The sequence below is a fragment of the Rattus rattus genome, chromosome 8, assembly GCF_011064425.1.
Source record: "Rattus rattus isolate New Zealand chromosome 8, Rrattus_CSIRO_v1, whole genome shotgun sequence".
NCBI classification, from domain to species: Eukaryota; Metazoa; Chordata; class Mammalia; order Rodentia; family Muridae; genus Rattus; species Rattus rattus.
This window is the reverse complement of record NC_046161.1, coordinates 96,201,581-96,221,321: the sequence shown is the minus strand read 5'-3', so window position 1 is coordinate 96,221,321 and position 19,741 is coordinate 96,201,581. Positions and strand designations below refer to the sequence as shown.

General features: G+C 43.6%; 1 protein-coding gene across 1 annotated transcript in view; it reads right to left on the bottom strand.

Annotated features, from left to right (window-relative positions):
- Cpne4 (copine 4) overlaps positions 1–19,741 on the bottom strand; it is a 452,533-nt gene that overhangs the window by 114,525 nt on the left and 318,267 nt on the right. Inside the window, exons 4-6 of the mRNA XM_032910406.1 lie at positions 16,146–16,217; positions 14,961–15,035; positions 219–302 (exon numbers count right to left, since the gene is read on the bottom strand). Of these exons, the coding sequence (XP_032766297.1) occupies positions 219–302; positions 14,961–15,035; positions 16,146–16,217 (231 nt within the window). The remainder of the gene's footprint in view (positions 1–218; positions 303–14,960; positions 15,036–16,145; positions 16,218–19,741) is intronic.

Here is a 19,741-nt window from a genome sequence, read left to right as displayed (position 1 = left end):
TTTAGGATATAACACACACACACACACACACACACACACACACACACACACACACACACACCAGTTACAGAAAAAGAGGTCATAGACATGGAAGGGGTTGGAGAGAGGACAGAGAAAGTGGTATAGTCATATTTTAACTTTTAAAAGTTGAAGATCACGTACAATCAATCATCTACGAGAGCACCGCTGGGATCGGAGGCAGAGCGTGTCCTGCTTACCTCTGTTCGGTGCACAAGCTGCTGAGTGGCGTCGTCGTTCATTCTGAATATTTCCAGGAAGGGGTCGGATTTACTGAAGAAATCCTAAAACAGATAAATGAAATTAAGCGTTCTTTTATTCTTTTTTTATCTCTCTCCTGCACTTGATCTAGTCCTGACCACTGATTTGCTGGGGAAGGGAGACCAACTGGCCGTTTCTTTTTGGAAGATCAGCAGCCTCATCTCCACCACCCTCTCTTCCTTGCCCCAAGGCAGTGTGGGCCACCATTTCTTCCTGTGTTCTTGTCCTTCTGACCCACCCTTGCCTGGAACGTGCTGCATCAGAACTCCAAGTTCTTTGTTATGTTTTTGCTAGGCTGAACTCTGAAGGATTCTTCACAGATGGATTCAAATGCCAGTTCCTCGAGAAGTCGGAAATCTGTTGTCTCAAACACGCTAACTATGGCTATTTCAGAGTCTGTATCTGACCGCTGTAATGGCTGGATCGTTTATGCCTCTGCCTATTATCTGCTGCTTAGTTCTGCTTCTTGGTGTGTTTGTTAATTTTGATTAAATAAACCCTACATAAAGAAGATTACAAAGGTTTCAGATATGTCCTCCGCATCTATAAAGGCGCTAGAACGAGGGCAGTGCCTTGAATCTAGTCAGGATTAAGCTATTCAGACATTTGATTTCTTCAGAAGCCTTTAGTAAAAGAGAATCCTTCTATTTCAGAGTCCTCCCTCCTTGGGTGCTGTCCTTGGAGAGTATTTATGGAGTAGGTCCTCCCTGTAGAGGACTCCCAATGTCTCTGTTGATCTCTGCTGTCCTGGCGTTAGGTTCATTGTTCTCTTTCTCTGTTTCTGTTTGTTAATTAGTGAACACGTTGAGAGGCAAAGCCCCTCACACTGCTGTACCCCTTCCCTAAGCGTCCCCCGTTCTCTTGGTGGCCCCAAATCTTCACCTTTTCTCTTCGTATTCCATAAGTCAACTGAATTTTGTGCTCAGTTTTTGTTTTCTAGACACTTCTGGTAAACTTCACAGGCTCTACCCCCATGCTATTTAAGGAACCTGCGAAGAGTGTCTGAGTTATCTCGGTGGCTTTTCTTCTCTGCTCAGTTTCTGGGTCCTTTCATCTTGGCTGCCTGAGAACCCACAGACAGATGTCCCTTGTATCTTTTTAGTGCTTATGGGTGCTTCTAGTGGGAGGAAAAGCCAATACAAACAGGTGCTCCACTGGCACCAGAACCTACGGGATCTACATCCTGCTTATAGCTTTTTATTTTTATTTTTTTTAGCCCAGTAGTTGGTAAATTCTCGGAAGGGAGGAACTGTGCCTTGCTTTCCCTTACACATTTACTGTTTTTCTTTCTCAGCTTTTACATAGTGTATATTTTCTTCTTATTTTACATAGTATATAAGTATTTAAATGGGGCATACATTTTACACTGTATACATTTTAGTGTTACCTGGTTGAAGGAACACATGCACGCATAAATATGGAAATGAATGACTGACTGAATGTCTAAATAAATGAATGAATGAATGAATGAATGAGTCCTTGGTATAGAACAGGGAGCCGCCTCTTCCATAGCCTCCCTTGTCACAACTCTTATGGGAGCCTCTCTCCCATCTAAAAATGTAACAGAACAGAATCAAATCTATATTTGCCCTAACAGTCATCAAGTTAACAATCCACCATCTGACATTTTATTTCCCTCTGGCTTCTACTTGTAAATTTCCCTTCTCTACCAATGTCTTCACCAGTCATCCTCACCCTGATCTGTAGGGTGTCTGGAGGCCATAAAGCCTTTGTGGTACATTAGGCTCCAAGGAACACCAGTACCTAGCTGTGCTCTCTGCCATCAAGTTTGGTAGGAAGATAAATATGAGAGTCCACATGACTAATACTAAATAACGAATGAGCAAGTGTGCAAGGATTCTCTAGAAAGTTAGGATGCATGGTTGATTTGACTGTAGAAAATGGCTGTGAGGAAGCTGTGCTTCTACAGCAGGAATATCCCGAAAGAAGAAACATGGAGGGGTTAGAGGAAGAAGCATCATTTTACCATGTATGCAGTGGGTAGGGGGGGAGACAACTCTAGCAAACTTGGCTCGGTAGTAACAAGGGCCACTGAGGCTCAGGAGGTCTTTGCTATCCTGGAGAGAAAGCCCAGTGCCACCAAGGGACAGTGAGCAGGAAAAGCAGCAAAACTGGCTCTGTCTGGACTATTAGTCTAAAGAGCACTGAAGCACATACGGACACACAGACTGGAAGCACACACAACTGCACAGGTTCGAGCTCAGTGGGGGCAAGTAGACACAGGGTGACCCACCCACCCAAGATGCTATTTGAAATGGATACCCATAGGCTAAGGGGAAAATCAATTCCAAAGGAGTGCTACTGGGCATATCAGCCTTCTACACTTCAGGGTAGGCTCCATGCCCAGGAGTAGTTGCCCAATACAACAGACACTGAGGTTCTGAGGTTTGTTGCTGTTTTCTCTCTCTCTCTCTCCTCTCTCTCTCTCTCTCTCTCTGTGTCTGTGTGTGTGTTGTGTGTTGTTTGTTGTTTTCATCTTATTTAGGCATGTTTTGATCTTTTTGTTTGTCTTCTTTTCCCCTTTTAATGCTTATTATTGAATTAATTTATTTAGAGAGAGAACATGAAGCTTGGAGTTTAGTGCATTTGGATAGGAGGGGAGTTTGGGCAGGGAAAAAATGATCTAAATATATTTTCTGGGCCCCGAGCAGCCTGCTATCCCAGGTGGATCTCCACTCTCCCACCACCTCTCCTCCACCTCCATCAGACTCCTGAGCCATACAGACGGGAGCATGAGTCCTGAGAGGCTCCACCCAGCAGCTGACTCAGGTACAGACACCCACCAAACAGTCGATGAAGCTTGGGGAGTCTTATGGAGGAATAGGAGGAAGGATTGCAGTCCTGAAGGGGGTAGGAACTCCACAGGAAGATCAACAGAGTCAACTAATCTGGGACCCTGGGGCTCTCAGAAACAGAACTACAGAACTATGAACCAAAGAACTACCAACCAAAGAGCATACCAGGGCTGGATCCCCACCCCCCACGTACAGCAGACGTGCAGCTTGGTCTTCATGTGGGTCCCGAACAACTGGAGCAGGGGTTATCCCAAAAGCTGTTGCCTGTACGTGGGATGTGTTCTTCTAGCTGGGCTGCCTTGTCTGGCCTCAGTGGGAGAGGAAGCACCTAGCCCCTACTTCCCCAAGCCCAACTGTCAATAGATACTCAGCTCAGAGAGAGAGAGAGAGAGAGAGAGAGAGAGAGAGAGAACACACCTTTCTTTAAGGGTGTGGTCCCATAGTCTGATAAATGGTCCTAAAATTGAACTCAGTTGAGACTTGAAGTGCCATGGTGGTGGGATAACTAGAGGGACTCCCATTCACTAAGACTAGAAGGGGACGGGGAGGGGAAGATTTGTGGGAGGGGTGACCAGGACGGGGGCAACAAGTGGGATGTAAAGTGAATAAGTAAAAAAAAAATTAAGTTAAATTAAAAACCAAAAGAATTCAGTTTATATAAGACCAAGGAAAACTCTCTGTATTGTGTATTCTACACAATGTCAACACTAAAAATAATTTTACATCATTTTCTACAATTATTTCACAAGTCTTTAAAAATAACTCATTACTATCTAATGGTTAGACTGTGGTAGACAGAAAAGCAATTAGCATTGTGTTGTTTATGAATTTAAAATAAGCAAGTAAACTTTGATTGATAAAAATATATTTTATGAAAAATTGCTTAAATACAAACATTTAAAAAAGAATATTAGCCTAGAAACTTTGTGGAACATCCTAGAAAGAGAAGACGGGCAGGGGAGAACAACCATCTCTGCAGCATCCCTCCCCATCCAACCTGAGAATTGAGCATGGCCCTTTTCTCTCAATGTCTGAAGGTAAGAGAGGACCACAGCCTTCCTCTTACCAGGGGTCCAGGTTTCTACCTCCCTCATTAGCCCACCCCACACACCTCGCCTCATCCCTGAATGGCCCATTTGTTTCCCAGACACACTTGTAGCTCATCCCCATGCTCCTGTCAAGGCATTTGCCTCTCAGCCTATTTCCGTATCTATATACTTCTAAAAATATTGTCACCGCCTCTCTTCCCTCTTCCCTTCTGGATGTGGACCACATTAGCTTGTTTCTGGATGCCTGTGGGTTCCAGCTTTGCCTCTATAAATAGATCACTGGCCCCTCAGGGGATGTTTGTGAATTATACTTAAGAATTGCTGACCACCATGGAAGAACCCTATCAATTACTCTCTTTTTTCCTCTTTATTAAAAATTTAAGACATTTCCTCTTATTGATTTTTACTTAAAATGGAAAAAGTAGAAAAATATAAGTTAAAAACAGGAAGATAGGGAAAATAACTCCACAAAACCCATCTGTAACTGGGTGTTTGGAATCCCAAGTTTGTATTGCTAATTTCTGTTCTGAAAACCCAGAAGACAGAAGCTGGTGGGAGGCGTCACAGAACAATGTAGCTCTCAGACATCAACAGAGAAGTTTCTTTGGTCAGTACAGAACTCCTAACTAGTCAGAGGGCAGAGAATTAAAAGTCTGTGGGAGGCTCAGCCACAAATGGGCACCTGTGTCACACTCTTCTCCAGGTTCAGGGACCATTGTGGAAGGAGAGGTGGGGAAAGTCAGAGGTCAGGGACGACCAGAGTGAAACAGCATTTGTGCACAAGTGGAACTCTGCACTCAAGAACCTGCAGCAGCTGTGCTTGCCTGCACAAAGCCTGCCTAAGATCAAGCCAGTCAGTCATTTAGCATGGAGGAGGAAGGGGCCTATAAGCACTCTCTCTCTCTCTCTCTCTCTCTCTCTCTCTCTCTCTCTCTCTCTCTCTCTCGCTCTCGCTCTCTCTCTCTCTCTCTGAGCTGAGGATCTATTGACAGTTGATGGCTTGGGGAAGTAGGGGCATAAATTGTTTTCTTTAAGGGTGTGGTCCCATAGTCTGATAAATGGCCCAACTTGAACTCAGTTGATTATTAAACACACACACACACACACACACACACACACACACACACACACACTCACGGGGTGGGGGTGGGGTCAGGGGAGATTGGGATGAGTGGATCCAGGAGGAATTAGGGGGTGGCTATGATAAAAATGCATCATATATATGAGTGAAATTCTCAGTGAAGTAATAAAAATACTACGTTACAAGAAAGAAATTGGTGGGAGGCAGTAGGTTTATTCAAGACTTCAGGGTTTCAAATCTACCTCAGTGGTCCAAAGTGTTGTAGAGCAAGTTCTTCCTAGATTAAAGCCTTCCATCTTAGAGGGAGGCTCATTAAAACAGCAGGATATCTTAAGACAAAATGTTTACAGGGAGGTGACAAACAGGAGGTGAAACATTCCATCCTGCAGAAAAGCTTGTTAAGCTCAAGAAGTAAACAATTCAAAATAGAGTCAGGAAGTCCCAGAAATTGAGCAAATTCACTAGACCCCCATCCTTTCCCAAGAGCATATGTAAGTATTGAGGTTTGCTGAGAGATGGTCTCAGATAAACTTAGCTGCCAAGAAGAGGTTCGGGCTTGGAAGAAGCAAGGACTAGCAGAACAATCTAGACAAGTGGCAGAGCAGCCGAGCCACCTGGAAAAGATACCCTCCAACCTGTTGAGTTTCTGCAGGTTGTACAGTACAGTGCGTTCCAGGAGCTGTCACTCATGCTAGGTGGGCTTTAGTGATACAGACTTCTTTGAATCATTTCTTCAATCATTTCTTCTCTAGAAAATAACCTTTCACCCATATTCCTGTAAATAACCCCAATACAACCACATGCAAACACACACACACACACACACACACACACACACACACACACACACACACTCTCACACTGAGACCACAGTATGATCAAATATCCTACAAACAAGGGGTAAAGGGAGGGAGAGAGAAACAAGATAAATGAGTAAAAACATAATAACCAACAAAATGTTCTGGACATTTTTCTATATTACAATTGAAATGAATATATTATGATTTCCCCAAATATCAGGAGTAGTTTGGTAAATCTAGATATACTCTACTATATAATTCGGTATTCTGTCACTTTCACTTGGACACATGCTGAAGTTTTCTACTTTATCTCACGTTTAGAAAACACCATTCAGGGTATGAATGGGAATTCCTGGACAGAAGCTATGTCTGCCAAGGATGCTTGACTAATTAGTACTTCAGTGATGTGTGAGAGGTGGGAATGTTGCTAATCCAGAGCCAAAGTATCCGGAAGCTGTCTTTCACCCCATTTAATAGTCACGATCTGCTCTCCTCTGTACACGACCTAACATCTTTTGTGACTATAAGGTAGAGCTTTAGGAATATACGAACAGATCTTCAGTTCTGCCAACCAGAGGGCTAAGTAAGACTGCTGTCCGATAGCATCTGAGGCCAATAGAAGACCTCCCCCTAATTTGCTGTAACCGCCTACCTGATGTACCTGACCATGTGGCTGAAAAGTGTTTTATTTCACACACTTTTAAATTCAGTTGCTATAAAAAGTTTACGAAATGGCTCTCTCTCTTGAAGCATGGTATTGGGGGAAAGACCTAAACCTGTGCTCCAGGCCCTGGTCCTTCATAATTAGCGCCAGAACAAACCGTGTCTGTCATTCCCATGACACAGGATCTGTTTCTTTAACTGACAATGGTTAGCATCAGGATGCTGTGAGCAAATCAGAGCGTAAATGGGGAAAGGAGGGTCAGATGCGGTCTTTGGCTTCCTTCATCTGAGAGTCTAATACGCTCTCTATGTGCTTCAGCGTTAATCTCGGATCCAGACCCCATCACATCTGCTCTGGATGATGCTGAGCAGAGGCACAGTCTCTTTCCCACCCACATGGGACGAACATTGGTCTTTCTCTATAGCAGTATGGGAAGAGTAGAAAGAGCTGTTGCACGAGTCTGTCACATGTTAAACTTGCTGGCTTCTAGGACTTATGAATGAAAAACAGAAGTCACGCAAATACTGGGAAGAACTATTCAAATGAGGACAGTGATCATTAGGACTATGCTTGATTGGTGGAAGTGAAATCATTCAAAAGCAGTTCAAAAAAAATGGCCCACGCAGATCCTCATAGCTTCCGAATCACACCCCTGGGCATAACTGTTTGCTCACCATAATCTGGACTCTAGTTTTCTTTACATTAAAGTGATCCTGGAGACGGTTCACAGCAATGAAGATGAATGAATCAGGCTGATTAGACGAGTTTTGCTATAGCGAACCATGTAATATTCTATAGGCCATACTACTATGGTCTATCTTCCAGTATGAAAGCAATCTGCTTAAGGGAGAGGGTGGAATAATAATTACTAAAGACTGGGGAGGAGGGAGAGGCGGGTAGAAAGAGGAAAGAAAACACAGAGGGAAGTCAGCTCTATTGTTCTGGAACACGGTGGGGTGACTATGAAATTTGTGGTATTTTTCAAGAACTATAAAGGAAGACCTAAGAGTTCCCAATAAATATCAACAACAAATGTTTGAGGAGTTGAACACATTAATTTCCATAACGTGCTCATTACACATTGAGTGTATATATCAGATTATCATACAAGTATTTGTCCATTTAAAAAATAGAGAAGATGTTCCACATCCATAACACTGATAGCCTGGGACACATCCATACTTCTATCTGTTCTTTTCACAATCGCAAGGACATCAAACTGGCCCACATGTCTATGAATTGATGAACAGACGGTGGAAGTGAGACACAGATAATCAATGGAATTCTGTTTAGTCATGAACATACACGAAGCTGGGAAATTTGCAGGAAACTGGATGGAACTGGAAACAGCGTATCAACCCAAGCAGTCCAGGATCAGATAGATAAATGCCATATACCTTCTCTTCTTTGTGACGCCTAGCTTCTGAGCATTAAGTGTGTATATACATGTGGATAAAGGCTAGGAAACTAGAAAGGGCCCATGGCAAAAGGAAAGGGGTGTATACTAGGGATTAAAAAGGTACAGAGGAGGAAAGGGGGAGCAGGGATATGTGGGTGCATGGAAGAAGGGAGTCAGCTACAACCAAACATGCATGAAAAAACCACGTGGAATCTGTTACTTAGCAAACACGTTCTTTAAAGGTATAGATATTTTAAAGAAACAGGAAGAAAAGTGAACAGCACATATCTACAGCAGCAGTCTTTGAACCAGAACACTGATTCCAAGAAGAACTGGGAGAAAGAGGTTGCCCTATCCAGACTTCATGGTTACTTAGCTTTGGGTCTGTGGGCAAAGCTCCCTGTGCTCTGTGTGGAAGTCAGAAATACAAATGCCCAGCTTTGGAAATACAGTCAGCATCTCAGGGATTGTGTAGTTGAGGGACTTGACCCATGATGTATTGGGATGGCTCAGTAACCATAATTTCCCCATCATTTCTGCTGACTGGGCCCCCATTTCCAGGCAGCATACTCAAGAACCATGACACTACAGGACAGCAAGTAGGGGCTTCATATCACGGTAAAGAAGGAGTTAGCCAACTATGATACGAGAGATGAATATAGCCATTGCTTTTATGAATAAAGTTTTATTGGACCACTGCCATGCCCCGCCATTTATGCTTCATTTACGTCTGTCTTCATGCCTCAAGGCACAGCCCAGTGATAGGGACAGAGAGCATATGGCTTGCAGAGCCCACAATACTCACCATCTGGTCCCTCACAGGAAAAGTTTGACAACCTCTATTTTAGAGACACATTTGCTTCGTCATCTATCACTCCATCGAGCGAGGCTCATGAAACTGTTCAAATACAGTCTATAATGGCAGACGTGGAGGCCAATAGAAAATGAATAGAAAATGCAGCGTCCCTACAGCAGCATGGATACTTTCTCAGGGAAGGGAAGAGAAGGAGCATCCCGTTAGCTTTTATGTTCCAAAGCAGTTGACACATGTATGCCTACCTGTTAGGCGAACTGCCAACTGCCTACTAATATAATGAATGCGTGCTAATATAACCAAAGAAGCTGTAAAGCTCTCTCTCTCTCTCTCTCTCTCTCTCTCTCTCTCTCTCTCTCTCTCTCTCTCTCTCTGCTAAATGAGTTGCATGGACATTGGATAAATAAGATATGCCTACCTGTTAGGCAAACTGCCAACTGCCTACTAATATAATGAATGCGTGCTAATATAACCAAAGAAGCTGTAAAGCGCTCGCTCTCTCTCTCTCTCTCTCTCTCTCTCTCTCTCTCTCTCTCTCTCTCTCTCTCTGCTAAATGAGTTGCATGGACATTGGATAAATAAGATATACCCTTCACAAATGTAATTTATTTCACTTGGCTCGCTCTAAATGACAAATGCCTGTCAGATTTCAAAGATTTCGACCTTTGGTAGATAGGGGCTGCTCGGTTGAGCGGCATAAAGAGAGCTGAAAAGTAACTTTCTGCCAAGAAGAATGGACAGATTTCTTTTATCACTGTGGTTTACAAAAGTCCTTAGCACTCCCTGGTGGACCCCCACTACAATGGTTCCCAAACATTTGGTTTTGAGATTCCTTTATATTCCTCAAAAGTATTGGGGACTCACCAGACTTTTTGCGTGGACTGTATTAGTTAGTAAGCGTCATGCTATAAAACTTACACCTTGAAAAATATTCACTTGGCATATTAATTTTTTAATGACAAAACCCACAAAGGGTAATAAAGTAACATTTAATCGGAAAAGTAAATGTATTTTCCAAATTCGAGAAGCTAGTGAGGGGAGTATTACTAAGGTTCGTTCACAGCAACTCAGTGACCTCAGTGACAGGGAGAGGAGCTTGGGTTCTCACGTGTGCTCCCGTACTCAAGGAGGTTCGGTCACCCTCCGGAACACCTCATTGTTCAGGAGTGAGAAAGTGAGAATGAAGAGAGAAAAGCCATCTTAGTGTTACTATGGAAACAGGTTTAGGGATTCTTGTGGAAGGGGGCAAGGATACTGTACCTCCCTTTGACAACTGTTGACCTCCATATATATTCCAGTCTCCTTCACCTGACTTTCTGATTCACTGAACCAAGGCTCCTATCACCTGAAAACAACCTTAGCTTCAGATATGAACCAGGAACTTCACTGGGTCACTCTCTGTCCCTGATTTTCATTTGTTTGTTTGCTTGGTTTGGCGTGTGTGTGTGTGTGTGTGTGTGTGTGTGTGTGTGTGTGTATGTGTGTACTTGTTGCTTTAGGTAAATCATTTCACCTATCAGAATCTCGATTTACCATCTATCAAAGAAGGCAAGTGGACAGAGCAGTGTGTTTTTAACCTGCGGTGTTTAAATACTGGCAGGTTACCAGAGTTACTAGAGGCCCTGGGGATTCAGATTTTCTGCAACTTGTGTGAACTGGATACAGACCATTTCCATCATGTATTCATGCTGTAGTTTTTAAATGTATGCGGAAATCAGTTACTTTAATGCTAGTCAGTAATATAATAAAACCCAAGAACTTATTTGTCCGATGGATGCTTTTAGTCATTGATTTTTAGTCAGTGAACATATTTGATGACCACATAAGTGGTTGCAAAATTGTTTAAAGCTAAAAGGCTAGAAAGGAATCATCCTTGAGAATTTCCAGAAACTGTTTTTGTAAGAAAAGAATTGTACTGTGTTGTTCTTCTGATCTAGCAAAAAAATATTATGGAAGGTCACATTTCCAAAGATGGCTGACACAATATTTGGGGTACACATACTTCCTATAATGTAGTGCCACTCTCCTGTAGACCTGGAGTCTAATTCCCAGCTAGCTTATGTCTGATGGTATAAGAGTTCTAAGACTGAGTCAGCAAAGAGTTTGAAGTTCCTACCTAATTGTTGAGATACTCTTTCTAGGAGAAGACAGATACATTGCAGAACATCTATCATGTAGGTACTCTATTGGCTGTCTTGGCTGAGCCCGGCTTCTGGCCAGCCCACATGCTAGGCATGAGCAATCTCTGAGAACCATGTGGAATGTGACAGAAGCTCTTTCACATGAACAAATGCTCAGATGACAAGGGAAACTGTTGAAGCACCTTAGAGACAACGGGGCCACTAATGAACCTCAAGATATCCTTGCGCTGTAACATCAGCCACTGAGAGAACAAATTAGAGGTACTTAGAGCATGGTGTGTGGAAAAAAACATTACAAGCCATTATAGGAGCAACTTCCAACTATTATCCTCTGCAAAAAGACTGCAGAACCTTTCATTAAGTCTTCTGAGACTAGAAAAGGAGAGGGCTGGGATTTAAAGTCCATCCCCCAGTCCACTGGACTGGACTGCAGATACAGCAGGAGCTCTGAACATCAACAGAGACCACTTTGAAAAGGAGTCACATTAGCTGCTTAAGACATAAAAACACCGAATGGTACTTTGTTTGTGGGACTAAAGAAATAGCTCAGGTATAAAGAGCTTAGTATGTGTAAGGACTGTGTTCAATTTGTAGAACTTGTGGGCAAACCTGGACATGATAACTATTTGGTAAGACTACTGCTGAAGATATCATCCACATTGACTGCAGAGCATAGCGCACTCAGTTGTGAACTGACCAGGAAATTCTCTACCCAACAGCTAGCTTTCATAGAGCAGAAATGTGCTATGCAGGGTTCTGTGGGGGAGAAAGGACATTGATGGTCTTATCCAGCACTGGAACCTCCATGCTACAATACCAACCTACTAGACAAGATGAACCCCCCTTTGTAACAGTGGCAAAATTATTTATGGAGTAACCAATGGCTCTCTTAATTGGATGTGAGGGCTGTTCTACAAAAGGAAACTCATGTCTGGTCCTATAAACATGGTTAAAACCCATGGCCACTGAATTCATAGTCCTGGGGGAAAATCTCTTGATGTTTCACTAAATAGGTGTCAAACTGCCTTCTACTCATGCGTACGTCCGTAGACTTGAACTGCTCTCAACCTTGGGTAGAGAAACTTCTTACTGCAATGGATGGTGGTTAATGTAGAGGCTCAAAACTAGTCCAAGAGTTGAGAGTCGGTGATGGAGAGTGTCCGGCCATAGATGAGATGACTTTATCAACTGTTCCCCCAGTGTTCAGGGAACTCACAGAAGATGAGATGGAAAGTTTGTAAGAGCTGGGAGATGGGGAGGAACACTGGAAAATGTGCTCCCCTGGACATGGCGTGGCTATTATACACATGAGCTCACAGATCTGCACAAAACCAAGCCAGTTGCTCCTAGCATTGGAAGCAGGGGCTGTCTCTGACTCTTTGGCCTTCTCCTCCTACTGGGCTGCTTTGTCCAATCTTTCTAGGAGGAGTGGTACCTAGTCCTATGCCATGTTTGGTTGATGTCCAAGGGAGGCCTGCCATTTTCTGAATAGAAGAAGAGGAATAGGTTGGAGATGGGTAGGTACTGAGAGGAGAGGAGAAAGGGAAAACTATGGTCAGGATGCAATATATGAGAAAATAAAAACGAAATACACACTTGAGCCAGGCATGGCAACACATGCCTTTAATCCCAGCATTCAGCAGACAAAGGCAGGCAGATGTCTGTGAGTTTGGGGCCAGGTTGGTCTACAGAGTGAGTTCCAGGACAGCCAGGGCTACACAGAGAAACCCTGTCTTAAAAACAAAACAAAACAAATTCCAATGTTGAGGTGGGAGGGTCTCCCCAGGCCTCACTGTTAGCTGAGGTATTTATTGGCAGTTGATAGCTTCTTGGGGAGCGAGTAGCGTTTCTGTGGGTGGGGAGGGTTGGTTACTAGGAAGCACCCTTGCCCCAGTGGGTAGCTCCACACCTGTGTGCAGAGAGGCAGCAGTAATTGGACTCAGTGAGCTATAAATTTTTAAATTTAAAAAAAGAAATGAACTTGGGAGGAAAATGTTTGCTGGCAGGGGTCCCAAAGGGAGGGAGTCAGGTGGGTATGATCAAGATACACGTGTGCAAAACGTTCAAAGAATAAACAGGGGGGAAATCTAGACTTGGTGGTATATGTTTATAGTCTCCACACAGCAGACCCCTGGGGTTGCGGGACAGCCAATGCAGTATATTCAGTATGCTCTCAGGCCCAGTGAGAGAGCCCGTCTTGAAAAAGAAGATCCATGGCTTCTGGGGGATATTTAAACTTGTGCATGCACACATATGGCACAGGTGTGCACACACACTTCTGCACATATACATGCACATACACATGAACACACACAGGCATAGTGCACACATACATGCACATGCACACACACACACACACACACAGCTTATAAGTATTAAAGTCTGATACCCCAATACCCCAGAAACTCTCATTCGCACACTAATTATCATATCATGTTCATCACTGTAATATTTTATCTTATGTACTTATTCAATTTACATTTAACTTAGATGATGACCTTCAGGCTGTGTCGAGGGCAGCATGTCCCCTCCCTAGCACCTTTACCTAGGTGACACCCAGTGAGGTTTAACAAATGAATGATGGATGAAGGAATACATTGATAAATAAGAGAGCAAGTATGAAAACTGATTCTTCCTCCAGGAAGATGGAAGAAGATGGCTTAATAATTCCTGATATGATGTGATGTAAGGATACATTTGAAAGGAAATCCTAGAAATGACAGGGTGAAGCAGCGGGGGGTCTAACCTTTGTGAGGTGTAGAGCCTACACAATTTTCACACACATGTAGGCACACATCCACACACACATACACTCACACACAAATATATACTCATATACATGTGCACACACATATTCACACACTTACACACACCCACATACAAACACATATTCACACACACATACTTACACACACACTTATACATATGTATACACACATACACTAACACACAGAACTAATTAATTGGACATAGACTGACATGGGATTGGATCTTCAGTTTTATCACATGATCAGGATGCAGTAGCCATGGAAACACCTTGTAAATTCCTTCTGTAGGGAATGGAGCTGGCTGAGGGTTATAGCCTTCTGAACTTGGATGTCCATCTTCACGTTCACACTGTGGCCAGGCTGCCTAGGCTGCTCTGTCCAGTAACAAAGTACATAGGGGACATTAAGGCAGGCCCTTGGCTGGGAGACACAGCTCTAGAGCTTCCCAATGGCTTTGCTGAACATCTCTTGGTCTGGGTAGCATTCTAGGATACTTTGCATCCATAATCACACATCTCCTTTTCCTTGAGGATAAGAATGTCCTCATGACCTGTCAGTTTACCCTCAGCCTTTCCTTTCTGCGACCCACTGGAATCTCTGCAGATATAATCCTTGTGTTTTTAACCCTGCCTCCGTGTCTGTTACTCAGAGGCTCTGGACTGTGACATGGGGTAAACTTAGTCTAGTTACTCATGTTTAAATCTCTTTCTCCACCTACAATCATACTACCCTTCACCGGGGAATTGTACAAATGACTAATGAAACAGTGTATGCAAAGCTCTTAACCCTGGACTTGGCAAACACCGATGCCTATTTCTGTGTGATTATTCTCCCCCTCATAGCCTTTTCCCTTTAGAATGGCCCTAATGATTGGGAGAAGACATATTTTCTTGGGTACAGCTGACCTATGTGTGGAAGCAAATGAAGACTTGGGGTTACCAAATGGTCATGTGTTAATTACAGGCCCTTCCCCTCCTTCCTAACTGCTTCTCTACTGGGGAAAGCCTCACCTTCCAGCCCTCTCTCAAATCTTTGATGTGTTTAATAATGTGGGTTGAAAGGGAAAAATAGCTTCGAGGAAGAATCTGATTAAACTGTGTGTCCTGGCTTTATTACTTCCTTCAGTGAGGTCAACGCAGACCATTTTACCTTATCATCCAATTTCCGTGCATTGAATGCAAGCTCCACGTAGTCGTCATTGCCTGATAATTCTTCAGCAATCACCTGAGGAAAAAGCACACAGGAGCTGCTCAGCCCAGGAGCCTATCAGCACGTTTGGGTCATTTTGGTTTCAAAATGAACAAACATAGACATTGGGTGAGAAGTTTCTCCACATTCCTTACGCATACACGCACCATTTCCAGCTCTGGAAGGGAGCTCACTGGAATACACAGCAGTGAGTGACTAACGTTCAAACCCTAGGTGTGAAATAGGAGATTGGAGCCAGGCAGTGGGTAGGGCTTTCAGGAGCAGCAACTAAGGAAAGCTTCCTCACTGGGTGTGGTGATGTATGCTTTTCATCTGGCACTTAAAAGCCAAAAATAGCCAGATCTTTGTGAGTTCCAGGCTAGCTTGATCTACACACAAGTTCCAGGTCAGCCACAGCAATATAGTAAGACCTTGTCTCAAAACAAACAAACGAACCCCCACCCCCAAATCGAAGCAAACAAACAAAACCATTAAAAAGCGCCTGCCTTTTCTTTAACAAGTCACTAGACTAATTATTGAGCAATTTATTCATTACTAGTGTCACAAAAGAAATGAATTAGGGCATTTTTTTAAATCAAGACTAAATTTGCTGAATTGACTACTGTCTATAGAACCAAGAGTCAGAGCTCTGTTGCTTAATGAAGATTGCTCAGGCTAGCCTCTGCTTGGGCAGCAAAGGAAACCTTGAACTAAATGCGTTTAAAATAAAAACATTTTGTAAGAGAATGAGACAGAGAGAGAGAGAGAGAGAGAGAGAGAGAGAGAGAGAGAGAGAGAGAACACTTTGCTGATCTGAAATCCCTAGCCAAGTCCATATTCTGTGTTCAAAAAAGTTAAACTTTTTTTCTCTTTCACACTCCATCTTGTGATTGCAGAAACTCTCAATAGAATTGAGTGACCTCCTGTTCAAACCTACTTTCCTTCCCATTTTCTCTACGGGTAGAAGGATCAAAATGGTTTTACCAAGAAAGAAAAAGATGGAAGGGAGGGAAAAAAAAAGACAGAAAAGCCCTGGGTAGTTCAGTTAGTTCCCAGTAGACAGAGGAGACACTGCCCTCTTGGCTTTTTGGGGGGTTGATAAATGCATGGCGTCTGACACCTGTTGCCACTACGGGGCCAGCTTACCGTGATGGAGGACTTCCCCGCTGTGTTCCCATGCTTCAGCAAGGACTTGGAAAGCTTTCTCTGAGATACAATCTGTAAAAGGAAACAGAAAGAAGATGCTACGGATGGGACTATAGGCCTAGTTTGAAACATTCCCCTCCACAAAATGCTTCACTGATGACAACTCCACCTGAAATCATCTATGTCCACTTATGAGGTCCAGCTTGTTCCTGGGCCTCTCTGAATACAAATTAGCCTCTACTCCCTCCTTCGTGTGTGCTGGAAGAAAGGGGATTTAGATAACTCATTTGGGAGGCAGTATAATTGTTGCTGAGATGTTCCCATCAGAACAGGGAGGGCAGTGTGGACCGTGAACATCAAGATAACAGGACAAAACTTTGGAATCATCTGAAATTAGCATCAAATCATTACGAAGTAGAGGTCGGGAGGAGGATGTGCAAATATGTGACTTCTATTTTCAATATATACATCAGGGAGCTGTCTGTCTCATCAGAAAACCAATGCTCAGACAAGCCCATGGGAGTTACTGGGGTGCTCTTCATGACCCGGTATCTGTCCATGCATGCAGGGACAGCTACATAATCACATTGGAAGTTATTCTTAGAAGAACTCGCTCGTCCTCTGACTGCTGCCACCTTTTTGTCTACTGTGAAAGGCAAGCTTAAAGTGTCATGGTGGGGATGGCTACATAAGCCACGTCCAAAGGAAAAAGGAGTTAAGAGAATGGAGTTGGTGCTGTGCCTGTTCTTAGGGGAAACAACATCACACTCTTTGATGGGCAGCCTCTGTCTAACATGGTTCCCAGTGATGCTAGCTTGCTGGAGTGGCGCTATTGTGTGAGCCCCTTCCTTGAGTGGGGCACAGCGACAGCTTCGAATCATCAGCACACCTGAGGAGTGGAGAGAGAACATATGGTTGGGAACACCCACTTCTTGTGTTATTCTGGGGGACATAATTAACAGAATTGTAAGGTAGCCTGCTACAAAGCCTCATGCAGAAAGGGGCTGATGGTTCCTTTCAACAGTTGAGCTCTTGGGCCTGGGAGGAAATCTACCCCTAAGCTGAGCCCAGGGACAGCAACACCCTACCCGTGTCTTTGACAGGCCCTTATCTAGAAGACCTATAAAAGCCACACCCAGATTCTAGAAACAAGGAATAGACAATAAATAGATAATAGATAGATAATAAATGCTTGAATTTGTAAAGTTATTACAGTTTCACATAATTTTTTTTTATTAATCACAGAAAGGTAGGAAAGTAAGACACTGTGTAAGGCAGGGAGACAACCCATTCTCTGAAATTCTCATACTGTGTGTTTTCTGTCTCTCTACTAGAGTAGTGAAAACACAGAGTTTTCTAGTCAGAGTGAAGAAGCTAGGCCAAGCAGAGTAACAGATTCATCAGGAACATGTCCTCATGTTACTCACTGGGCTGTGGTCTGAAGAGCAGAGAGTACTTCCAACATAAAAGTTGGAAGTGGTCACACTGATGATGCTGGTCACACCAATCATAGCAACAATGACAGCTCCACAAAGCCTCCCACTTACAGAGAGCACCAACATGTCAGGTGCCTTGACTGTAGATATTCAGCTTCTCCCTACTGCACCCAAAACTTTGGGCCAGACATCAAGAATAGGCACAAGCAAAACTAGTGTAGGGAGCACCAGATGAAACAGCCATTATCTGGGAGCAGCAAGCGGGCCAGCATCTGATGGAAGACACTTCCCGCTTTCCAAGTTAATCTGCTATCCAGAGGCATTTCTTTCTATCATCCTTGTGCTTCACCCACATTGATTACCTACCCAGGTTCCAGTTGATCCCAACAAACCTTCAAGGACTCTACTAGCCACTCTCAGCTGTAGGTGGATTGTCCCCACAGGCTGGGTCTTACAAGATCTACATTTCCATGCCTCAAGCAAATGTAAGGGAAGTCAACACACGAGGAGCTAAGTTGGACCATAGTGTATTGTCTTGAATCTTATGAGTGTGGGTACACATGTTCTCATGTGTGCAGTTGCATGTGTCCCTGGATGCATGAGCACATGGAGGTCAGAGGTCAATCTTAGCTGATAGTTTTTGAGACAAGATCTCTCACAGATCCGGTACACACCAGTCCAGTTAGGCTGGCTGGCCAGTGAGTTCTAGAGTTCTGTCTACCTCCCCCTTCCCAAGATTACAAGTATACACATCTACTCTTGGCTTTTATTTATTTCCTTAACTTGGGCACTGGAAATAAAACTCAGATCCTCATCCTTTGGGAGGTGCCATCACCCCAGCACCCTTTGTGGCTTCCCTTCTTATTAGACACGCCAACATTGCAGTTCAGGATGTGAAGAGCCTGTTACGGTGTGTCATCTCCTGCCTTCTGAGTGCTAGGAAGTGGGCATTTGGGGTCCAAGCGGCTAACCAAACAGGCAATAACACCCCACTTTAGAGTATCTAGGCCTCCCACCTCGCTTCCAAGAATGAGTAATAATTAAGGTTTCAAAGCTTCCATGGTTATATTGATAGACATGCAATGGGCTGTCATTGTTGTTGCCATTCTTGGGGCTCTTGGGCAAAACCAGCATGAGTGCCCTGCTGGGGCGTGGAGAAGTCTGCTCACTACAAATTCCATTTATCACACCTGCTCTGTTGCTTTGCGCCAGGCTGAAGGAGACCTCAGGTCATGCCTTGGAATGAGAAAGTCATAGCAACAAGGACCCACCCTGGCTGCAGCTGACATTTGAGGCCCACAAATAATTAGGTTTGCTCGGCATCAAGGCTAAAGGGGGTGCACCTGTCACAATTCCTTGAATTTGATTCCTTTTACCCTGGGGCAGGGTCATAGCTTGCAGACCTTCGAGTACAGCAAACGGGTGATGTATAGAGAGAGCAAGCGGGAGCCGAAGCCCTCCTGGGTTAGCAAGGTTGGAGCAGAGAGACATTTGCACCACTAGGAATCTGTTCTGCATCCAGCCTTGGGTCAAGGGAGGGCAGACTCCTCTATCGAGGATAAGAACGGTGTCCAACAGCACACATCTCCATGTTCAGTAAAGCCCAATGGTAACCCAATAGTCCCCATTTTTAGTCAAGCCTAGAGTTTCATTTAAACAAATAGGACCAAAGCCAGGAAAACAAACATTTAAGTCAGTGTTGTAGCAAGTGTGTAATCAGTTGTATTTCAAAAATAGTCATTTGGAGACCAGACATGCATTTGTCATGAGGCTGCTTTTAGAGAAAATATTCTCAGAATTCTTTTTATAATCGGCTTTGAAATTGGTGCGGTAGCAAATATTTATTGAATATCTTCTATGTGTCAAACATTGGCTCATACGCTACAAGGGTGGAGAGAAATCCGTTAAAATATATTTATCACATTTATTTTGGTTTGATTTGGTTTGGTTTTTTGAGACAGAGTTTCTTTCTGTAGCCCTGGCTGTTTTGAAACTCACTCTGTAAAGCAGGATAGCCTCAAACTCAGAGTTCCACTTGCCTCTGCCTCCCAAGTGCTGGGATTACAGGTGTGTGTTACCACTACCTGGCTACATTTTTAATATTTTTAATTTAAGTAAAACTACATCACTTTCCCTGGTCTTTTTCTCTCCTCTAGCTCC